The sequence below is a fragment of the Hippocampus guttulatus genome, chromosome 8 (genome assembly GCF_054856545.1).
Source record: "Hippocampus guttulatus isolate MCC_2025c chromosome 8, RoL_Hgut_1.0, whole genome shotgun sequence".
Taxonomy (NCBI): Eukaryota; Metazoa; Chordata; class Actinopteri; order Syngnathiformes; family Syngnathidae; genus Hippocampus; species Hippocampus guttulatus.
Genome location: NC_141268.1, coordinates 6,562,586 through 6,586,470, shown reverse-complemented (window position 1 = coordinate 6,586,470; position 23,885 = coordinate 6,562,586). Strand labels below are relative to the sequence as shown.

The following is a 23,885-nucleotide window of genomic DNA, read 5'->3' as shown; positions in this document are numbered from 1 at the left end:
GCACGTTCACGTCCATTTCAAATAAAAGCACTCATTTTCGCCGCATGTCACGAGGTGATCTCGCTTACCAATGGATCAGATTCGGTTGAGCTGGGCGTGGTCTCCTTGCGTGACTTCTCCTCGCCGGCCTGACCGGGGCTACTGGAGCCGATGCTTGGGGGAGGAAGGTGGAAGAGCTTGGCCTGGTCCTGCTGGGCAGAAGGCCAAGGCAGGGTGCCCCTCACCCACTCCACAGGGTCCTCCCAGACCGCTTTCTGGCCATGGAACTGCAGCATAACAGGAGGGTAAAATTAGAGAACCTTGAAAAGGAAGCCGCCAGCTGATAGCGTGGTTCAACTTTTGAAGAGGTCAGTGTGTTTGGAACACAGGAACTGCTCTCCGAAAGAAGGCTTGGGTTCATTTATCAGACCTAAATGGAGCCTATCCCAGCTGACTTTGAGCAAAGGGTGGGCTCCAGCCGGGACTTGTTACCAGTCATTCGCAGGGCATACAGAAACAAACAATCATTTATGTACACGTTCACAAATGCACCGCATCAAACAACCATTCACACACATATTAACCACTGTGGACTATTTAGTCTTCAATGAGCATGGCATGCAAGTCTTTGGAATGTGGAATAAACAAAATACACAGAAAAAAACCCCCACACACAAATTCAATACAGGAATGGTGGAGCTGGGAGTCAAACCCAGAACCTCAGAACTGTAAGGCAGACGTGCGAACCACTAGTCCCCAATTCCCACTCAGTACTTCAGCAATGTAAGTAACTGTGTGTGTGATTATGGACTCTCACCTTGATGCCGTCCTTGGCTCCCTCTTGCAAGTAAGGAATAATAGAATGGTTCCAAAGGTCAATGAACCATGACCGGAACTCCTCCACCGTGACTGGACAGGACAGGAAAAAGCACGGGCCTAAGGAGAGGACGGCAGAACACATTCATGCATGGATGCCAAGATATCCTTCAAATTTTTGATCAGGATTTCCTACCAATGAGAAAGTCGGACGTGCTGTGCTTCTCCAGGAAGGTGTGCAAGTGATACCACAATTTGGGAACCCAGTCCAGCACACGGACCAGATCCTCGTTGGTCAGGTTCCGCTCGTCCTCAGACTCCATCAGCTTTCTGTGCAAGTAGCGAACCAGGAAGCCATTGGCGGGCTCCACGTTGTTGGAGAAGGTCACCATCCTGAGACAAAGGGGGGTCAGATGTTTTCGTGAAGACCGATGTCTGAAAGCCACGGCCTGCCACTACAATATGTCACACTTGTTTATTTTTATTTTTTATTTTTTTACGGATGTTAGAATGACATCACTGACCTGAAGCTGAGGTGGAGGCTGTGGTTTGCAGTCATCTTCACTGGCTGATTGCTTGTTCCGATGATGTACGGACTAAAGACGGAAACATAGTCACACAAGTCAAAAGGTGTTTTAATTTCATTTCCCACAATAATACTATTGGCGCCCCCCCCCCAAAAAAATTAAGATAATATAATGTCAATTACCTATACCTATCCCTGACATACAAAGCTTATTGCTAAGTCGAGGTGTTTGACTTCAACATATTTCCTTAATAGTCAAGACCGATTCCTATTTAGGATTTTTGCTTTGGCACAAACTTGGGATCACAGTAAGATCACAGTAGCACAAGTTACCCCAAAACTTTGGCATTAGCAAATCACCAATAGGCCTGGTGTTACGGTATTTTTTTTTAAATGTCATTTTCTGCATAGATTACCATTTGTGATATTTGCATGTCAGCGCTCCGTTGATCAATTCGCTGACTGAAGCCGGATCGTGAATATCGTCCACGATAATGACCAGAGGATTTTCTGACGAGCTGGATTCTCTATCTATTTGATTAGCCAGGTTCGAAAGATACAGCTGGAGGTCCTGGGGGAAGAGAATGGAAATAAAGGTTTTTGAAATGCTAATTTAAAGAATCAGACAGGCCGTGTGACCATCTTTCCTCTCACCTTGCAGGACTGACGATGCATATTGAAGGTCACCACGATGCCATCGGAGACTTCGCGGGCGCTACGGTCCACCAGATATTCGGCCAGCCGCGAGGCCAGGTAGGTCTTGCCCGTTCCACTTGGTCCGGAGAGGATGAGTCTGCGGTGTTTGAGCAGCAGGCTGATGTAGTGTTGCATCATGGGTTTAGGGATGAGGGTCTCGAAGACGAGGCTGTCAACACATTTCTCCTTCAAACCTGGGAATAAAAATGGCAGAAATGGATGAAGACAAAGACAAAAGACGTTCTGCATTTATATAACAGGGTTCATTACAATTAGCCCAGATCTCAAATAGTGGGGCGCGCCCCCCTGCGATCCTAGTGGAGGTGCGAGTTACCCCGGAGAACATCCATCCATCCATCCATCCATTTTCCAAACCACTTAATCCTCACTATGGTCGCGGGGGGTGCTGGAGCCTATCCCAGCTGTCTTCGGGCAGTAGGCAGGGGACACCCTGAACCGGTTGCCAGCCCGGAGAACATGTTTTTAATTTTTATTTTGCCATACTAAGTAAGTGCAATTGCACTATTACTACTACACAGTAGATGGCAGTGATGCTCTCAGTGTCAGCGTGTGCGCAGGCAGTATAGCACTCCGGCTATCACGTGACTGATCCCCACGTGCATTCGTTCACGCAACCATGTAGGCAGGGTAGTTGGGGCCCGCAGGAGAAGGATTTGCAATGGAGCACAATGGTAAAATAAGCGTGTATCAATAAACATTCCTTTTGATTGAATTCACATTTCATTTGTATGTAAAGAATGTCATGAGATATATGCGTAAGATGGACAGATTGAAAATGACAGATCCCTTTCAAGCACCCGGAGTGCTTTTTGCAAATATTGCAATGGAGGGGGGAGAGCTACAACAGTGAGCCCTTGCGATCATACAAAGGCATGGAAGGTTACAAGACCATGTGCACTTAGACTTGCATGGCTGTGCACTGTAAAACGTGGTCATTGTAGCCACTCATCCTGACTGATCACGCATGAATTAGTTGACACAAACATGGCTACCCTCGTAAAAGCAAAACAACGAACTCAAATGTGTGTTTGTTCAATGTTGTCAACTAATATCCGGATTTATTTTGGCCAATTTTTCCTCAATTTTCCGGAAGGAATTTTATGAAATTTTGAAAATCCGGAAGACTTTCATCTCTACTATAGTTATCTATATTGCTTTCATGTTTCTGGTTTATTTCATGATAATGATACAGTGTCATGCAGAGTTGAACTTATAACCATTTTCTCAACAAACGATAGTATTTATAGTTGCGCTGGAGAGTTGGGGGTGCGCAAAATGTTTTTTTATTTGTAGGGGGCGTAACAGAATAATGATTGAGAGAGACTGATTTAGGGGCATATTCTTACGTGCCTTTCTTCCACACTTTCAAAAGATGGCGATTCTCCCGTCTAGGCTTCAGACACATCCACCATGTGTACAAGCACCAAAGAGGCATGATTCAGTGAGTGGTCAAGCCGTTGGGCAGTCAATAAGTGTATATGGGACAGGTGCCCCCCCCCCCGGCCCCCTTCCCCCCATGCCCCATCGCAGCCACACGTCATCATGAATCATTTTGAGTCGGCCAGTGATATGCTCCAGCATATGTGAAATGATTCAAAACGTGCAGTACTGTGTGATGTTTTGTCTTCGTACAGCTTCCAGAGTTCAGAGTCCAAAATACGCTTATTTTTCAGGAGAATGTGCGCATTGAGAAATTTATCGGTGTCACACCAAATGTTAAAGGCGGCCCCACCCAGAGTGTGTACATTTCATGAAGGTGCGTTGTTGACACACTTAAGTCGATGGGAGAATCCGCACGGACAAAAAAAAACTGCAGCAGTGCGGCTGTTCTGACTTAAGCACACTGACCAGGCCCCCGTTGCATCCAACAATTTTCTTCTGGAACTTAATCTACGTATCTGTTATGGAAATCGGGGCTGTATTGCTGAAATTTACAGTGTATAGTGATTTTTTTAGGGGAGCTTGGAGTGTACTTTTACACTTATTAATTTGAATGCCCTTACAAATGGAAAAAGAGAGCCACAGCTGAAGATGCACGTGAACTTGCAAATATTTTTTATGGTCACATTTACAATACAGTGTATTCAAAACGTGTTTGAATAAGTTTAAATGTGTTAAAAGGGTGAAGGGTATAACTGTTAACATTTTCTTTTTTGAATTGGATTTATTGGGTTTCTATACCCCAGACTGTTGTGGATGGGTCTGGAATAAATCCTCGCGATTAACAGGGCTAACCTGTACTTTTTGCAATTTGGAATGACACCAGTATAATTTTGAGACAATGTTATTTTGGGGCTGTTAATTAGAACACCACGCCAATGGGGTTCACATTTCTCTGTAAGTCCATAAATGTCATTTCCAAGTTTCACATCCCAGTCAATATGAGCCAAACACAGCGATACAATAAGCGGCCTACTTCTGATCAACCTCAATTTAAGGACGACAAACGTACTCAATGCTCATTAAAGAAATAACGATGGCGGGAGGAAGAAGGCATCACACAGATTAATTTAGGTATCGCCTCGCATGCCCTCCATAAGCAATGTGTTGCCCAAGCATTTGGCTCTGAAAATAACTTCCAGTCTAGCAAGTGTGAGTGAGTCCACCAGCTAGCGTAAGTGTAAGGTTCCGTACTGACATCCACAGGGGACCGGTGGGTCGACCAGCTGGACCCGGCTGGTACAAAATTAAGGGGCATCGAGTTACGCAGGTGTTCGATTTGATTTGCTGCTTCACTCTGACTTTTCACCGTCTTCATGCGAATGACATGTCCCAAGATTCATGTGGAGAATTGGACTTTTCTCCCCAGAGACCATGATTAGATTTTTGTTTGTTTGTTTGAAATACACACATATGATTTTTAACATCTTACTCACATATAATGACAATCTGGGCAAATTTGAGCATTTTCCCTCCATTGCAATCAAAGTCAGGAAAGGCCCGATTAGTAGATTTCTTCAGAAGATTATCTTGAGCGATTATTCAGTGTTGTGTTGCAAGAGTCATTTTTGCTTCCTGATCTGCTCAGAAAGTGAAAAGTCATTCGCCATGATAAAAATAATTAAGCAGGCTACACACATACTTTTTTGTTATGGATATGTATTTTTAATGATTCTAAACTAATGTTATTATATATTTTTTAATGCAAGAGACCATACACAAACAATCCCCGTTTGTTTTCCCCGACTGTCATAATGGTGTGGGTGTTGTTTGCATTTGTTAAGCTGACCCGTAAAACCAACACAAGATTTTTGTTTTAGTTTCGTTTTGCTGTGTTCGTCCACAAAACATGTTTTTCAGGTCAGCGCTGTAGAGTATATTGGTGGTCCAAGAAAAGTTGTTCAATGTGAAAAGTAATGATCGGTTCGAATGTACACTTGTCATAAATATTTGTTTCTCGGCAACTTTTTATCAAAAGATTTGCCTGCATCAAAACAAGCACATTTGAGGGCTTGCATAAGAAATTTTAGCTGACCTAGTAAATTCTGGTGGACGTTTGTTTAAAAATATACATGTATGATCAAAACCACCTTTGTGAAAAATAAAACTGGTCATCAACACTGGTCAATTGTATCTGTACCTTTGAGAGCCACGGTGATGCTGGTAGGACCTCGGGACATGCAGCGAGAGGGCTGCGTCTCTGGCGCCTCTCCTCCCAGCACCCTCTTGATGTGGCCCATGCTGTAGCTGTAGATGGAGTCCGTCGAAAGGCCAAGACTGGAGGTGGGGTCCACTTTGGCAACATAAACCTGGAATGAATGACATGGCAATGAAGGCCAAGAAATGGCAAGAAAAGAAAGCAATCCAGGACTATAATGCTTGTTTATAAATATGGCAATGTCCCTGATAGAGTACAAAGTAAATACAAACAGTATGCACATACCGTATGCCTCCTAGAGTCTGTGAGGTGCTTACGATGCACATTGGAGCACAGAGTACATGGCCTGAGATTCAAACCCCGAACATCAGAACTGTGAGGCAGGGGTGCTGACCACTGCTTCACCTGATTAGTTCAGGATGACTGATAATACTGCGCTACTGAATCATTTTCAGTTACCTAAAATTGTTTCAGTCCCCAACCAAGGGCTTTGGGTCCCACATTGTCTGCTTTAGAAATAGAACGATTGTTTTTAGCAAGAGTTGATGGATGGTAAACTTTGAACTCGTCGCCAGTCAATGGCAGGGCACTTTTAGACGGTCAATCGTTGACGCTCACATTGGTACCTACAGTATGAACAATTTTGAGTCTCCAATGAATGTAAACTATGTTTTGAGAATGTGGAAAGATCTGGAAAATGGTGGAGAATATGCACATTCCACACAGGATGGAGTCAAGATTCAAACTAAAGAACTATGAGTCAGATACGGGCATAGGTCAATATACATCGTATCCGGGAAGTACTGACAACACGTCACTTTTTACATTATATAGCCTTGTTGAAACACTAATTAAATCCATTTTCTGATGCCGTTGAAAGGTGATTAGGCAAAAACTGCGGCAAGCTTGGGGCTTCATATTCAAAAAGACCCGAGGCCGTAAACCCAACATGTTATATGTCGGTATCATAAACAGAGGAGCCCCTGTCGTGTTAATGTTCGTCTCCCAGCATTCACACAATTGCAAATTCCTCAAACGTCAAAGGTAGGAGTTCATCTGGAGTTATTGCATATGTGTTTCCATCACTGCTTACGCTAGTAGGGACTCTTTACTCTTTCCTAAAATTAAACGCGACAGCTGATTTACAAACGTCAGTAAGCTGGTGGCACATTCTGCGCGTGGGCCAGGTCGTACTCAAAGAATAAGCGGTCTCACCTTGAAGGCCTGGCTGACAGCAGAGTCCAGCATGGGCCAGTCCATCCTGCCATTCACCCTGACGGTACCAAGGAAGAAGTCCTGCTGTTTCACCTCCTGCAAGGCAGGTGATGCACATGTATCACAGTGTCTACGGGCTGACAAACAACAGCACACTTACATCTTTGAAGACGAGCAAATCTGCAATGCAAACCACCACCCTGACACGATGGTCATCTCGCTGCGAGGACAGACTGGCATAATCCATAGAATCTGTTGGAAGGAAACAACAATTGGATAGTTGACACGGGGACATTGATGAAACTCACATGACAGGGTTTGAACTATACCTGTACTGGTTCTTCTGGCATCACGCACTGCAACAGAGTGTCGTGGTGACAAGCTGGCAAGAGAAGTGAGACCTGAGGACTGGGAGACAGAACTGGAGGGTCCAGGAGACGGGCAGGGGGACAGGCCGCTTGTCTTCAGTTGGTCGTTCTCCACCTTGAGATTGTCCACTGTCCTCTGTTGGTATAAGAATACCTTATCAGTAAGATCTTATGTAAAGGATAGTGAGGTCTAATATGTGATGGTAACTAAGGCTGGATTTTACAGTGCATGGTTCAAGTGATAGAATTTCTTCTTTTTTTTCTCATTTCAAATGAAAGTGAAAATTGGGTTATGAGTCATTGCAGCGTAAAGAGAAAACAAGGTACTGTATTGTAATCACGTGTCATCCAAATGCGTAATAAAACCGAACATAATGATTCTGCTGATGTAAGTGGAGCATAAACAAAGATACTGGATGCACTCCATCAATGCCATCTTGACATCATCGTTGATGCGAAACCCAGAACTGCCCAAATAACAGGGAAACACATTGACAACCATATATATCAACTGTATATCGAAATCAGTGAAAGCATAGAAAATTAAATATAGCCTAAATATGCTACATTTTAAAGATGTGTCCATCATTTAGGGAGTAAAATATTGCACAGTGACTCGTCAAGCAAGTATTTTAAATCAATCGTGGGAAGAGTAACACATGTGAGGATATAAAAATGTAGCATCTGCATTTAATGTATGAGACTCAACATTACCATCAACAGGGTATGTATGGTGAATTGCATTGGACCTTGAGTGGAGCCTTGAGATTCTCCGTTCTAATATCAGCTTGAGGGCTGTAAAGCAAAATACATTTATACCTGCATGTTGGTCATGGTCTCCTGTAGCTGCTCCAGCTGATGGGCTGAGGTTAAAGCCTCCAGTCGGATGTCGGTCAGTTTGCGCTCCTTTTCCCACAGTTCCGAGCGAAGGTCAGACACAACTTTGTCATCCGCCACTTCACTTCCCTCACAGAGCCTATGCATGGTTCAAGTGAAAATACTGCACTTTGTCTTCTGATTGTTAGGCATGTTCAAGAGAGGGAGCATTACCCAGATGATGACGCAGATGCTGAGGCTTTCATGGACGATGGCGGAGGATCAGCCCCAATGCGGTTGACTTTTGGTGAAGGTGGTACTGACGACTCCGGAGTGGCAATTTCCTCAATGTCGGCATAGGGCCCTGTTGGCTTAGCGCCCTTCTTGCTGAAAGCCTTGTTGAACGAGCTGCGTAACTGTTAAGGGAAGAAGGGAAGACCCAATGTAGTTTTTACATCCGCTCAATACATCATAAAGGTGTTCCTCGGCTTACAATGGTCCCGCCATACATTTCAAGGTTAGAAATATCACAGAATCAACTAGTTTGTGTAGTGGGGTGCAAGAGAGTAAAACGGTTTCTATCAATCTCATAGACACCAAGTGCTTGATGCCACTATTTGCAGGGATACGGTACATATTCTGAGCAGATGCGATTTGACCTGTCTGGCTGCTGTAAACTGCACACCACGAGACAACATGCGCTTAGGGCCACAATGTGCAAGGGAAAAAAGGGAAGAGAAAGCATTTACAAGACTTCATAACTCACCTCGTACACCTGAAATTAAAAATGGGTGGCGGCATGTGGGAGAGACAAGAGTGTTGCTTAATAGCAGGATCATGAACACATGCGGGAAAGATTCGGTTGGTTTTGTCACGGGGTAAAAGTTGTCGTCATTTAATCTGAGTTGAATGTCTGCGTTCTCACCCAGCTCTTCTTCTTCTTCTTCTTGGCCTCCTGTTCCTTGAGACTGCCCATGCTCGTGTGGCTGGCGGTGCTGGCGAGGCTGGAGAGACTTTCTGATGAGTTCTGACGATTTATCTGCAGTTCTGAATAGAATTGAAGCACAAGTGACACACATGTAGTTCTGGACAGCGCTAGAAATTTCAATTCATATAGCTCACAAAGGTGAGTACAACCCTAAGCGTCTCATAACCTTTGATGGGACAACATTGAAGAAATGACACTTAAAATGTGTTAAATGTCAAGCTTGTCTAACAGTGTAAATTTACGATCCCAACAAAATGCTGGCAACAAAAGTGAGCACACACCTAAATTATTATTATTATTATTTATTTTTTTTGTACCTTTTGACACAATCTCGGAACTATTGAGAGCACCCTGAATGATGTCATGGGCCTCGGTGTTCTTAGTCTTCAGAATCTCGATGGTGTCCCTCAGGTCGTTCAACTCAGAATCCTTGGGAGAGACAAAACACATCAGTGGTGGCACGCCCAGTGTCATGATCAAGTCACATTTAGCCATCCATCAAAACCAGCTCAAGGGTGTCAAAGGCAGAAAACACCCAGGATACTTTTGTATTTTGTTCCCAGATTTGCTTCCTATTATACACGTGTCTCGTAACATCCTTTCACCCACCTTTTGTTCAGAGGAAGCTGACAAGGTCTGCAGGCGAGCCGTCATCAGTGCCAGGCTCTGTTCAAAAGCTGCGACCAGGTTAGCCTGTTTGACATGCATGGAGAGTTTCAATTCAGGTTCACCAGTTGCAACCAACAAGTCCACGAGATCAGAAAATGACTTCCAAAAGCAGAAGAGGACAAATGGATATTGAGCGGTGGTGGATGGCGTGACAGATAATGGTGTTGCACCGGAACTGGGCTCATCATGCGGTATAAAACACTACTCACAAAATGTGTGGTATGTTCGACTTTTGGATGAAATTTCAGGGGAAACGTAAAATGCACTATAACGTTTGCATGTGGCCTCAATTTGAGCTGCTCCAAACTTTTTAATGGAGATGGTCTGTGTTTCCGTACTACCAAGAAGCTGAATGACAAAAATCTCAACAGCCGTTTGATCCATGAACATTTCCAAGGATGTCGACGTCTTTACCTTTCTGTGACTCTTTCAGTCGCTCTTTATCACTGTTGCAATTTACTGATGACTGTGACACTCACTGCTCACTTCACTATGAGAACATCCTGTGGACGCCTCACAATGGTGAGGTGTGTTGATCAATAGTTGATGTCAAAATGTGAAGGGCATAGTAAAAGACATATTCGAATATAACCAGGAGATGTATTGGTTGACTTAGGGCTAAAAAACCCTGTTGTGATTTTTTTATTTCTGGTCAGCTACTTGTTAGAGAACAGCAAGCCGTGCAAAAACTAAAGTTGCCACCTGACCCATAAAATACGGAATCGTCCTTTCACCCTTTCATGCACCAATAATGATAACCTGTAACCTGATAACAGGATGGGGTGTCCACTGTAGTTACCGCTGTCCCTGAAAGGGTTAATTGGTAATGAAATTTTGCATCCCGGATTGGTTCAATAGGGATGCGGTTTGTTCTGTTTTTCTCCAAATTGTCCCAGCCATCTGTCAGGCACAGACGTGAACACTGAATTGAACAATGATGAACAAAATAAAAGGCAGAAGATATGAAAGACGGCAACATGGTATTGGCAGGAGGTACGCAGGCAGCCAATCCCCTTTGCGCTGCCGCTGCATTTTGCACTCTCCCATTTTTTAAAAATCTTTTCATTTGGATTCACACAAGTGTTTAATTTTATTAGTTATCTTTATTATAGTAAAAGTGTCGCCAGACAGGCTTTGTTACAGATGTTACAGGACTCTACAGTGTATGCATGTAATACAGTATGCTAAATTTCAGCCTAGTTCAGTCTAATGAGACTTGAACATGTATGCACACAAGTTTACTGTTTTTTTTTTCTTCCTCCTAAAGTAAGGGTCTCCCCAGTTGTTACATTTACAGCACTTTCTAGGCTATATAATTTAAGTTATTGTCCTCTTTCAATAAAGGTGTCCCCAGACAAGCTTTGTTTAATTTACAGCATTTTATATGTATAAAATACAGCGGGCCAGGTCTATATGCTCAAGTGTTTCATAATTGTTCAGTGTTAAAGTACAAATCTTAGTCTGATTTACAGCACTTTTTAATAGACTACAGGCTATGCTCAGGTTCAGACTACTTCAGTCTGTGGGGGAAAAAAAGTTCATTGCTAATGAAGCGCTTTAAACTTTAAGTACGTGTCAATGCCTTCCTTGCTGACCACCAAGTGACCCCAGGGCCCAGAGGCTAATATGACACCTTGAATAATGTCAATTAAATCAAAGTATTTTGTTTTTTCATCAAAAAAGAAAATACATGCAATTCTATGCATTTCGGGGTTTTTGGGGAGCCAAACTCCTTTTTTGCCACAGCACCGTAAGGCCACCCTTATTTCCATATCTGAAAGGGGGCAACCCGAGCAAAAACAGTTGGACGGACTTTAGAGCAGTTCAAATGAAGTTCACCCTTTAGGTTCATTCTGAAACTTTAACCAAAAGCCCAATATCCAATATCCCTAACTTTTTGTGAGTCGTGTATAGTTTACATTTGTATAAACCAACAATTCCTATTTGAGATGCATGTTATTTCACTCAAGCGACAGTCCAACAAACCTGGCCTAACTGTTACACCCAACATCCACGGGAACGACCGGTTAGCGGGTAGTGGAGGGGGACGGGCAGCGAGCAGCAGGAAGCCCGCGAGTCAATTAGAGGCCAAGAGAAATAAAAGAGAGTACAGTGGGTGTTAGGCGTGGGAATAACGCACAGTGACACACATTCGAAGAGGTGTTATATTGATCAATTGCAGGGTTAGTGAAAAGAAGTGAAAAGCGTCAAAACAGGAAGTGAGTCAGCGTTAAATTGGTGTTAACGGCTGGATTTACACTGCAAGGTTCAAGTGTTCAATTCCCATTGAATGCTCATATCCTGCGCATTTGCTAAAAAGCACATAAATAAATCCACTAATATCAACAGCGAGTGGTGACAACAAAGAAATAAACAATCGTGCATTCAAATACAAATATTAAACATTACATCGTGTTTAGTTGGAGCAGGCTGACTCTTTGCTTCATTGATTTCAAAGTGGGTATAGGTTCTTGAATGATTAATGATAACATATGAATGTCATTCGAGCAAATTGATTTCAAAAGTGCATACTATCAAACTGGTAGCCCTCCGCATGAATCCATCGCTAAGCAGGAGATCTTTATCGTTTCAAAAAGGTTGGAGACCTCTGATTTAGGCATTTGTAGAGGTTTGCTGCTATCTTGTGGCTTCTACAGGCAATTATAAATATCAGTATAGTGGGGTTACAGTGCACTGGCATTCAATTGGCAAATATCTACATTATTGATGTACAGATTTGGAAGGCCTGTTTCCGATCTGATACCACATTCCAATTGCCGCCCCCACCCCCCTTTTTATGCTGCCGTAACTCATTTCCGAATGGTGCCTTGACAGCGGGAAAAAAATGCATTTGTGTCACATGAATCACGCAGTGTAAATCAAGTCAGTGTGCTGTAAGTCCGGATAAGCAGCAGGTAAAGGTGGAAGAGGTGTTGTTTTCGTTTTAGAAGGAGAATAAGTCAAAGTCAAAGGGCCTTAGTCATACGTACGTTGGCTGACAGCTGAATGGTCAAGTCGGCGACTTTCTCCTGTGAGGATTCCAGCTCACGGCGTAGTTTGCGGATTTGCTGAGGACGAAAGATCACCCGTGGGCTCATTCAACAGTTATTTTTATTATTTGTAATTTTACATGGACCAAGGAACAGAACAAAGGTGAAGTAGCGATTATGTCACAAACAGTCTATTGTTACAAACATAAAAAACACATTTGCAGCCTTGATAAGGGCCACAATAAAAGTAAAGAAAATAACTATGGAAATGATACTGCATTCCAGTTAAGCAAAGTACCAAATGACAAATTTGTGTGCGTGTTTTGTTGTGTGTGTGGTTTTTTTTTATGTTGTCTATGCCTCTTTTGTTTTTAATGACATGTTCCAAAAAGAATATTGTGGAAAACTAATTTTAACTTCAGTAATTCAAAACAAAAGTGAAACGTGTCTATTGTACAGATTCCCTTCACAGAGAGTAAAATATTTCGTCTTTTTTTTTCTCCCCAATAAATGCCAGTACAGATCTATCTTACAGCTATCAAAAGCCCAACATTTACCATCTTAAGAAATGGTAATTCTGAAAAGTATTTCTATGTCTTTAAGAAGAACTCACCAAGTGAATGCTAGATTAAATTGGTTTTACATTTTATGACAGTTGAGAAAAAAAAAAAGACTTGTCCTGGAAAGGGTCGGAATTGCATGTGGAAGTTCCACTGTACATACTGATGGGCAGAATTGAAAAACGAGCATGATGGTTGCTTTCAGAGAATGCTATGAAGTGTGAAAATGGCTTCTGTGTATGTTTTCGGTAGCGTTAATATCACATTTAAAACAACACAGCAACTGAAAAATGAACCCGATCCAACAGAAAGTGACCCAGTTGTGATGCCTTACCTCCCCTTGGATCCTGTCCTCATTCTACAGAAGGTATCGCAAAAGCATGAAAATGAGAGAGGTAATTTGAGTAGAAGGTGTTAAAATTGCAGGAAACAAACGTCGACTTGGGCTCCTTGTGATTTTTTTTGGACTAAATAACATAAACAGAGCAATATTATAATATGCGTAATATATCCTTTGCTGCAATTGCAAGTCATTGAAAGTGCTATCGTTCAAGTGGAAAGGCCTGCATATCATTTTGATGAAAACAGAATTTACTCACCGAGGAGGAGTAGTTGGATGAAGCGGTGGAAGCTAAAGAGAGCACAGAGCCGTGGACTGCAAAAGGAGAAAAAGTATGACTCTGTCAACCATATTTCGCATGATCAAACCCTAGATTGATTCCTGATTAAAGAACTGCATAGGTAGCTTGTCACCCTGATTGATAACAACGCTCACTTTTGATTGACAGGGGTAAATTCATTTGGCTGCATGTCTATTACAATTGGCTGAAAGTTAAGCCGTTTTTCGTCTCTTGTGATATACTGTAATTAAAGCAAAGGCCTGATTATTGGGGGTCTCTGAAAAGTTATCCTTTTCCTCCTATGCTAAAAAGGGTTTTTTGCTCAAGGCTCACCATCGTCTGCGGTTTCGCGGAAAGAGCCGGAGCGCATCATGCTTTTGGGCCTCTCCGCCAGCGACACGGTGCTGCCCAGGGGGGAGGAGCCGTAAAGCTCGCAGTCACCGGGGGGCCCAATGCTGTTGGAGCGCGATATCCTCGGTGTGCCGGAAGAAGAAATTGGGGCAACTATCACGAAAGAAAAAGAAAGGGACACGTTGAGCAGAAAGTGGAGGGATACGGTTCACACACAAGTCAGCAAAAGAGAAGAGTAAATGCTAAATTTAGCTTTGTTTGCTTTTTGCCTTTGTTACCCCAGTAGACACAGTTTATAATTGCGTCCTGTTTCTACAGCGCTTGTCCTCCTTGAGATTGCGGGTAAATTGGTGACTATCCAAGCTCACTTCGTGTGCGTGTCAGGGTAAGCCCTGGATTGCTCATTAGCTAAGTGCAGGGCACAAATAGACCAGCAAAATTTCACATTTCCATGTTCACCTATGGAACATTTTTATCAGTGAATCAAACACATGTGTTTTAAATGTGGGAGGAAGCCAGAGTACTTGAAGAAGTTCTTAATTATTCATCGTATCAGGACATTTTGGAGAGTTTCATTCTCGCAACTTTATGGGAACAATGGAGGAAAGTAATTTTCTCTCTCCGCCCCAGTGTACAAAGCAGTGGCGGATGCTGGTCTGTCAAGGAGGGGAAGCTCAATTTCGGCCTACATCATAAAATGTTTCCGTTTATTTGTACGTGAATTCAACTCTCCGTTCCTTTTCAAGAAAATTATCTGTGACCCTGTCATACCAACAAGGCGTCTTTTCCAGGGTCTTAACTGTGGTGATATACTGTAAGTCAGTCTGCGAACACAAGCAACTACAATAAAACACACCAGAAATAAAACATGAAGCTGTCGCAAGTCGTTTTCAACCAAGAGAGTGTCGCTAAGATTAGAAGAAGAAGTCTCCAGTTCAACTCAGAACAGAATGAGAATTGAAAAATGCTCCCACGGATGCCTACACCAAAAGATCGGTGATTGGCTCATTTCGCTGTCAATCAAAAAGAGATTCAGCCTCAGAGAGATCATCCAATCATCATGCAGAAAAGCTGAGCGTCCGGGCCATCCCATAAATGCCCACTGTCCACAGACTCCCAGAAACGCATATTTAGTCAATGACATGTACACACAATTGTATGTACACCCATATATTTGATCACTTATTTTTTGACATTTTAGGGGAAGCTGAGCTTCCCTTGCAGTCTTAGAGCAATCGCCTCTGGTACAAAGCAAGGGATAGAACACGATTCAGTACTTGTAAAAAGTGCCACTGTGTTGAGGTGTAGGTAATGGGCCACTCACCCACGTTGGTGAGAGGAGCTTTAGTGGCGGACAGGAGGTGGATGGTGCGGGTTGGCGACGGCAGCTGAGGCGGGCTGTTGCGCTCGGACGTCGCATTGTGCGAGTGGCGTCGCCCCGGCTTCATGCCGTCGCTTTCCGACAGGCTCGAGCTGCAGCGTCTTGGGGAGAAAAGAGCGGTCGCTTCAGGGTCAAGCACCACGACACGCAACAGTGACGTGTGATGACAGGGGGTCCTCGGTTTACGACGGAGTTCCGGATAGGTATGAGAGGTGGAACGTCGGTGTCTCTAAATCAGTGATAGCCATACGTGTGAAGTCATCCAATTTCTATTGATTGGTTTGAAAATTAATCTTCGTTTCCATACTTCAAATAATCAAATTTTGGTCATCTCTGTAAGGACAGCCAGAAGTATGAAATAATCCTCCACTAGGTGGCACAATAAACCTGTGTTTCCACCTGTTACCATTCATAAAAGAGCAGAAAAGCTTTATGTTCAAATGAACAGGCCCAAATTCCACACCAGATAAATCATCGTTAGTTCAGTGCAATATATTTACTTTCTATGATACGTTTAACTTGCCAGTGTACTGTGAGATGGATCTCAAAGTAAGTTCCTTGGATGAATAACGTTTGAAAAACACTGCCCAAACCTATGCTAAAGCAATATTTAAGTCCGAATCACGGTAAAAAACCTTCTGGGACTATCGTACACTGAGGACCATCAGTGTATGAACATACTCTAAGCCTTTCTTTGGCAAGGTGTTCCTATCGGTCTGCAACCTGTGGAAAGAAAACAGAACAAATCTGCATCAATTCAATAAAACTAACAAACTAAAACACTCCTTCCAATGGCCATTGGGATGACACTAACCCTTCTGAGAGGTTGAGAGATGTCCTGCTCCCGGCACCCCAGGTCCCCACTCCCCTCTCACTACCCTGCGACTCTTTGGGGCTAAACCCGGCTCGAGAGGGCACACTCATCTGCAGGGGCAAAGACTCCATGCTGCGGTGCATAGTTGACAGTTTGGGATATAGCAGGGGCGAACCTCCCAGGCTGTCACTTGTATATGAGCCGGAAGAATCGATGTGCAGCACGGGCGCCGGGCTGGGCGTCAGACGGGTTGTTGAGTGGGAGGAAACCAGGTCTTGGAGCTTTGAGTATGGGGGGACTTTGGGAGGGAGGTCCTGAATGGTCACGCAGGAGTCCAGGCTGTTGGAGTTGACCTTGTCCAGGTGAGCTAAACTAGGTGGACGTCCCAACGACTTGACGAACATCCTAAAGGAAGAAGACACGAGCAGCAAAATAAGTCATACAGCAACTGCATCCCCTCATTTAATGGACTTATCTGATTGAGGATCGCATAGGAACTGTAGACTATACCATCTAACCGAAAAACAGATTACAACCAGGACTGGTCACGAGGTTTGAAACGTGGAGCAGGAATTATTGATCCCTGAATGAAAGTTAGCTTTGTGAACCACAACTTTACCAATGACTATAACATAGCAATTTATTTGTGTTATCTTTTTGTGGGGTTTTTTGTTTGTTTGTTTCTACTTCCGTCCATTTTCTGTTGCACTCGTCCATATTGTCCCAGCTGACTTTTAGGGCAAGAGGCAGGGTACACAACATTGGGCTGGGCAATGTCAATATGTATCACGAGAGATACGTGATCGATATCAATAGAAAATGCATTCAATAATGTGTTCAATAATAAAATAAAATAAATAAATAAATGGGCGGCACTGTGGTTGACTGGTTAGCATGCCGGCCACACCGTGCAGAGGTCCAGGGTTGGATTCTGGTCTTCCTGTGTGGCGTTTTCATGTTCTCGATGTGCCTGCGTGGGTTTTCTCCGGCTACTCTGGTTTCCTTCCGCCTTCCAAAGACATGCATGGCAAGTTGATTGGGCACTCCAAATTGTCCCTAGGTGTGAATGCGAACGCGAATGTTTGTTTGTCTCTGTGTGTGCCTTGCGATTGGCTGGCAACCAGTTCAGAGTGTACCCCGCCTACTGCCCGATGACAGCTGGGAGAGGCTCTGGCACACCCGTGACCCTTGTGAGGATAAGCGAATTAGAAAATGGATGGAATAAGTAAGTCAATAAATAAATAAACATCGGAGAAAACAGCAACCATTTTGCGCGCTGTAGATACAGGTTACAGTGCGTCGTTAGATTTGTCCCACAATTATAAGCACAAAAGTCTACCAGAAGAAGGAGAAGCCGCTTGACACACACAGAAGTTTGCACACACACACGTATGGATGTGGTGTATACACACCGAACCGAAGTGTGGATTAGTTTGTTAAAAAAAAAAAAAAAAGACCAGCCGCGTCAGTGTAACTCTTGCAGTGAGATGATATTGAGCAAAATAAGACCTCGAGATGAATCGACAGGTCTTTGACGTGCTAGCTCCGGTGCTTTTTTAGCCAGTCGGGTAAAACAATAACATGTCTTTAAGTAGACATAAGGCAGTTTGCTCAACTGCATGTACTCCAAGAGACGATTAATTTGGTCCGCGAATGAATCTTAATATAACTGTATCAACGGTGATTTGGAGCATCTTCAACAGTTAAGCAACTGCTCAACATAGCACATTACAGTTTGCACAGTCACATCTCAATTCTGTGAACAATTCAAATGCATCTACAATGCTATCCTCTCATCTAAGCAAGTAACAAGATGCCTTAAGGGCGAGATGGCAGCACCTTGGCGTGGTAGGCGATGACAGTTCGGGATATTTGCTGCTGCTGGTCCGTCTCAGGCCGTGCAGTTTCAACACGGATTCTCGCGAGGACTCGGATGGAACCTCATCTCCTTTCAGGGAAGGACAGTCCACGTCCATATCGGCGCACACGGCTTTGGCCCTGGCCTTCTCCTTCTCCCGGTCGGTCTGGTTCACCGGAACAACAATGGTCCGATTGGAAATTTTACTGCTCAAACTTGTAGGTTCTTTTACTCTGGGGCTCGCTGAGGCCATGCTGACTGGCTTCAGGGTCAGCAGACTGGCGTCTATAGTGCCGCTGACGGGTCGGGATGCGGGGCGACCGATGACGCTGAGCGTGCTGGACTTGGCGGGTCGAGGAAGGCTGCGGTACTGGATGCTGTTGCGGGAATTGGGCCCCAGAAAGCTGGCGTCGCTGCTGGCGTCAAAGCTGTTCTTGCGACCAGAAGGCGCTCCTAACCCTACCGGCTTGATTGACATGCCTGGGGACTTGGGAATTTTCCCCACAGTAGCAGAGCCACTGGAGATGGTGGCACCTCCTGCTGTCAGCACCGTGGCGGTACCGGTGGCTGCAGGCGTTCTCTTGTAGCCAAAGGAGGCTCCTGTTGTGGGTTTGACTAAACCAGACGGGGGCTTTCGCGTATCCACGTGATGATCGCGGCCGGCGTCGGAACGTGACCGTTGGAGACCCGCCGCCTTGATGGAAATCTTGGATTTGTCCTGCGGCTTGTCATTTTTTGGCGCTGCAGAGAGGAAACAATTCGGACAGAAAGTTTAAAGGGCATCAAAATGATAAATTCGATGAAAGCGCAAAGAACCTTTGCATTCCAGCCAAGTTACACTATTAGCAAAGGCACATCTGTGTTTACTCGGGGGAACTTTTATGTGCCTCACGTGTGAATCACTGCCAGACTTTTGATTCATAAAAGGTAATAATATAAGTCTCTGTTTTTAAAGTCAATGTAAAATCCAATATGGGCACATAATCAAAGACAATTTGAGTCACTTTTTTTTTCATTTAATTTTTTCTTTGTACTTTTTTTAAATTTATCTGAATACAGATCTGCGTAGTGAATGGGTTTTAGCTGAGTCCTGACATGTTTTCGAAAGAATGTCTAAAGTATTTGGCCTTTTCACTCAATATTTCATAGGTATTATTTAGTGTTGCATTTGTGAACCCTTGAGATTTAATGTCAATACTTTATCATAAACTCATTAAAACCCATTTAATCCCACCGGTCACATTTGTGAAGGACAACAATGATTTAATTGACAGGGCTCTAAATTTTTTTATTACTGATTACTTAAAAGGGCTACCAATGACACCTGATTTTGACTTTTAAATGTCTGGGGAAAATTTGGGATTAAATGGATTATAATACAGGGGGTACCAATCCATTTTATTTTGTTTCTTTCATTTCTAGCGTTTGACTTTACTTGGGTCATATGAACTGGAGCCTATCAAAGACAACTTTGGTGGCAAAACCTGGACTGGTTATAAACAAATCACACACAACATCAACTACGGACAAACAAACATGCACACTCACAGTCACAACTACGGAAAATTTTAAGTCTTTAATGAAACTAAGTTCCACAGCCGAACCCAAATGGATTGGACCCCTGTGAACGGTTGCTGACTCACACTCATGGATTGAGCGATACAGCCTTGCACAAACTATGATGCCGTATCGAGTTATGAGACGCCACATACTGTATTTTCCACAGCATGATGTTTATTGAACCACAAAACCATGGTGAGATTGTCAAGAAAGAAGTGGGTTGCCATCAAGAGAGAGCACTGCTTTGTGTTGAGTGACAGCCGCAGGTAGGCTATATGTGATATTATAAATATAGTTAAACATCCATCCATCCATCCATTTTCTGATCCACTTAATCCTCACAAGGGTCGCGGGGGTTGCTGGAGCCTATCCCAGCCGTCTTCAGGGCAGTAGGCGGGGCACACCCTGAACCGGTTGCCAGCCAATCACAGGGCACACAGAGACAAACAACCATCCGCGCTTGCACCCACACCCAGGGACAATTTGGAGTGTTCAATCAGCCTGCCATGCATGTTTTTGGAATATGGGAGGAAACCGGAGTACCCAGAGAAAACTCACGCAGGCCCGGGGAGAACATGTAAACTCTACACAGGGAGGCCAGAGCTGGAATTGAACCCGGTACCTCTGCACTGTGAGGTCGACACGCTAACCACTGGACCACCATGTATGTATACAGAATACACTTTATTTGTCGGGCTTGCCGACGGCCGGCTGGATCTCACTTGTTTAGAACCTGGGAACAGATTTTGGTATGTGAAAGCTCCCATTCATTTTTATTGGCTGTTAGGTTTGTGATGTTGCAACACCGTGCACCAAAACGAGTGGCCTACCATCAGCATCTCATCACAACTAGTAGCTCAACCCCGCACACTGGACAACAGTTTAGTGAGGCTCGACCTCGTGGCTCAGTGTGTTACGTCCTTAACAAGCACGCTTTTGGAAAGTGGGAGAAAGCCAGACTAAAGAGAGAAAACCCATGCAAGCACAGGGAAACTGTGAGAAAGATCTGTTAATCACGAGCTACAATTTCACTCTCCATTCAACTTTATTTCGTGACAAGTGACAATAAAACGCCACACACTCATTTTTAAGTCAACGAAAATTCCCAACAAAGGGCTGTGAGTCCCACTTTCTCCACTCACCAAATGAGATCTATTTTTGAGCAAACCATGACTCGATGGACCTCACCTGCCAGCTTCAGCATGCTCTGTGACGTGTGGGTGATAGGTGAGGTGACCCCCACCGGAGGATTCCGACACTTCTTAAAGCTTCCCGACGCACCCAGACGTTGAGGCTTCCTGGCTTCCTCTTTAACGCTCAGCTCGTCGCTCAGACTTGGCGGCTTCTTCCTCCACTTGCTCGGCGCTTCTGTCTTGAGACTGCCCGTGTCGTACCCGCATGCGTCCAGTTTGCGGCCCGCCTTGCCGTCCTCACTGTACCAGGAGAGTCCGCTCTCCACGAGGGAGCGCTTCTCAGCGTCGGTCCGGAGCTGCTGCGAGACGAGAGGCGCAGTGAGGATAACGATCGCGTGCCGTCTGCTATCTCCCACCTACTGCACTGCGAGTTGTAATCTTTGTTTCATCTCAGCTGCATTCCAGAGGCAAAGAAGCAAAGACAAATCAACTGCCCCGAGCAGTGGAAGGGAAAACAACGACAAGGATGGAAACCCCCAAACTATTGTAGATTTATGGCAGACATATGCACCATTTACTTTTTAAATGCTTACATACAAATAGTTGTCTCTCTTGGTTGCCTGCCCACACATTAGGTGTGAAATTAAACACCATTTTGTGTTTGGTGATATGTCTACGCACCACATACAGTGCACATGTTGCGTCTGAACTGTTTCATCCACAAATTATAATGCAAAAATAAAATTCATAGAGTACATTTTACTCTGATTAAGGAAAATTATACTCTGAAAAAGAGAGTAAACATTTACATTTGGAAGAGCGTAAAAAGTAGATTTATTGTACTCCAAACAATTAAAACAAACCTTAATCTGATGAGATTATAATTTACCCACATTTTACACTGCTGAGAGTAGGGGGCCTCACGTACTCTGAGTGAAGAGATTTTGATCCATTCTGAAGATTTACTACCACTCGAGTGGTTGGGAAAGGTGTTTGTACTCCAAAATCCAACTCAATTAGACAATTAAAATTGTGGCTCAGTAAAAATTACCTGTACTCCACCCATTTTTCTGTTGGGGTAGACTTTTTAATGCAAGCAGGACTTGCCAATGGCCCATCAGTATATAGGGCGAGATTTCTTTGTGTGTAAAAATGTTTCCATTCACGTTGTCGATTTCTTAACAGGAATCTAAAAAGCTTGTCGCTTTATTGATCGATTCAATCGAATAAGATCCCAGCCCGAGGTCAAATGGTTACATGTTGCTTCTTTAAATACAGTTTTTCCAGCTCACCATGATGGAAGAGTTGCGTCTGGATCCCAGCGGCGTGTTAGGGAGCGAGTTGAGGGACGAGCTGGCGTTGAACTCCTCTGAGCTGAGGTTATCCGAGACCTCGCCGTCACCATCACTGAGTCCGCTGCTGATGGAGCTGCTTTCATCCCAGCTGAAAGGAAGAACCAAAATATGGATAAAGCTAATGACGACCAAATGACGGCCAGATCAGTCGAGGCGATGAATCCTCATGTTCGCTGGAGGAAAAAAAAGAGTCCGACTAATGTATACGGGTGATTTTGCTCATTCCTGACCTTTTATTTTAGTCTTTATAAACAGTTGATTTAAAGAAAACTTTTTCGGGGTGTGCCGCTGAATCACGCCTGATTAAAAAAGACCTCTGACAGGTTCATGGTTAGTTCAGTGTCTGGTCCGGGTGAAGGAAAAAGTGGAGTGACAGCACCACTCCCCATCATCCCCCTGTCAACCTCCTGCGTCGCCTTGAAACAGATGCTGCCTCATCAGGCCTGGTGCCCACGAAGTGAAAACAGACTTCCCCGCGTGGGGCCACGGGTGCCTGAGTCAAACGAACTGTACAGAGTTAAACAACTCCGCCTGGAGGTAAATATTAAAAGGAACCCCCCCCCCCCAAAAAAAAAAAACGCCTTCAAGCCCAGTATAATTACACAGTTGGTTGTCAGGTTTCTGCTGGCCTGCTCTCAGAAATGTGCTACAGTGGAAAAAGGTAAACTAATAGGAAACTCTCAGGGTCGGTTTGCTTCGTTTCTGGTAGCCCACTAATTGCTATTTCTGGCTAAGAAACCTAAAGTTAGCAAGGAACTGCCAGTAAACTCTCAGAGGATTAACCTTGACGCGTTGTCTCTGGTTTTAACATTTTATGTTTAAGATGGAAGTGACTGTGGACTTGAACCACATTAATCATACTTCATTATTGATAAGATATAGTAATGTGGAATGAAAAGATTAAATGCAAGCAATCCTTAAAATTATTTTGAATAAATACTTTTTTGAGTATTCATTAGCTTTCTTTGGCAAAAATTAGCCAATTGAATACGCTAGCAAATATTTGGATTCAAATGTGGACGTATTTTCTCAATTTGGGTTGTTAGGAAAGACAAAATGACATTTAAAATGTAACATTGTTAGCATTTTCACGATTAGCTGTGGCTTTGTGAATCTAACCTTGGCTTAAAAAGAGACGGCAGCCCAAAATAAAATATTTAAAAATAAGTTTTGATTTGAACGCTAGTGTCAGCATTTTCTTACTTAACAAGGAATCTTATAGGCTAACAATAAATGACAGCAATTAATAAATTTGAGCAATTATTTTGGATTCCAAAGTTCATGTTACATGTTATTATATTTTTGCATTATGTGCAGATTTTAAAAAAATAATATATATATACAGTATATATACTGTGTGTATATATATATATAAGATAAGAAAACCTTTATTCATCTCGCAATGGAGAAATTCCCAATTCACAGCAGCAAAGTTATGAAAGGAAGAAGTAGAACAACAAAATATAGGAGCTGCTGGAAAGGCAGCCACTCTCATGGCGCCATTTTGAAGTCAAAATAACAAAAATAACACAACACATAGGACACAGACAGTCGTGCAATCTTCACCACTT

General features: G+C 43.6%; 1 protein-coding gene across 1 annotated transcript in view; it reads right to left on the bottom strand.

Annotated features, from left to right (window-relative positions):
* The window catches only part of nav1b (neuron navigator 1b), a 45,953-nt gene that overhangs the window by 4,277 nt on the left and 17,791 nt on the right, over positions 1-23,885 (bottom strand). The window contains exons 4-28 of the mRNA XM_086117773.1: positions 22,252-22,402; positions 21,015-21,318; positions 18,248-19,007; positions 16,409-16,813; positions 16,276-16,317; positions 15,538-15,695; positions 14,196-14,366; positions 13,842-13,897; positions 13,577-13,600; positions 12,683-12,760; positions 9,633-9,716; positions 9,341-9,452; positions 8,961-9,082; positions 8,270-8,451; positions 8,039-8,195; positions 7,181-7,355; positions 7,012-7,103; positions 6,852-6,947; positions 5,619-5,787; positions 1,976-2,211; positions 1,738-1,892; positions 1,320-1,391; positions 992-1,188; positions 797-915; positions 69-266 (exon numbers count right to left, since the gene is read on the bottom strand). Coding sequence (XP_085973899.1) covers positions 69-266; positions 797-915; positions 992-1,188; positions 1,320-1,391; positions 1,738-1,892; positions 1,976-2,211; positions 5,619-5,787; positions 6,852-6,947; positions 7,012-7,103; positions 7,181-7,355; positions 8,039-8,195; positions 8,270-8,451; positions 8,961-9,082; positions 9,341-9,452; positions 9,633-9,716; positions 12,683-12,760; positions 13,577-13,600; positions 13,842-13,897; positions 14,196-14,366; positions 15,538-15,695; positions 16,276-16,317; positions 16,409-16,813; positions 18,248-19,007; positions 21,015-21,318; positions 22,252-22,402 — 4,315 coding nt within the window. The remainder of the gene's footprint in view (positions 1-68; positions 267-796; positions 916-991; positions 1,189-1,319; positions 1,392-1,737; positions 1,893-1,975; positions 2,212-5,618; positions 5,788-6,851; positions 6,948-7,011; positions 7,104-7,180; positions 7,356-8,038; positions 8,196-8,269; positions 8,452-8,960; positions 9,083-9,340; positions 9,453-9,632; positions 9,717-12,682; positions 12,761-13,576; positions 13,601-13,841; positions 13,898-14,195; positions 14,367-15,537; positions 15,696-16,275; positions 16,318-16,408; positions 16,814-18,247; positions 19,008-21,014; positions 21,319-22,251; positions 22,403-23,885) is intronic.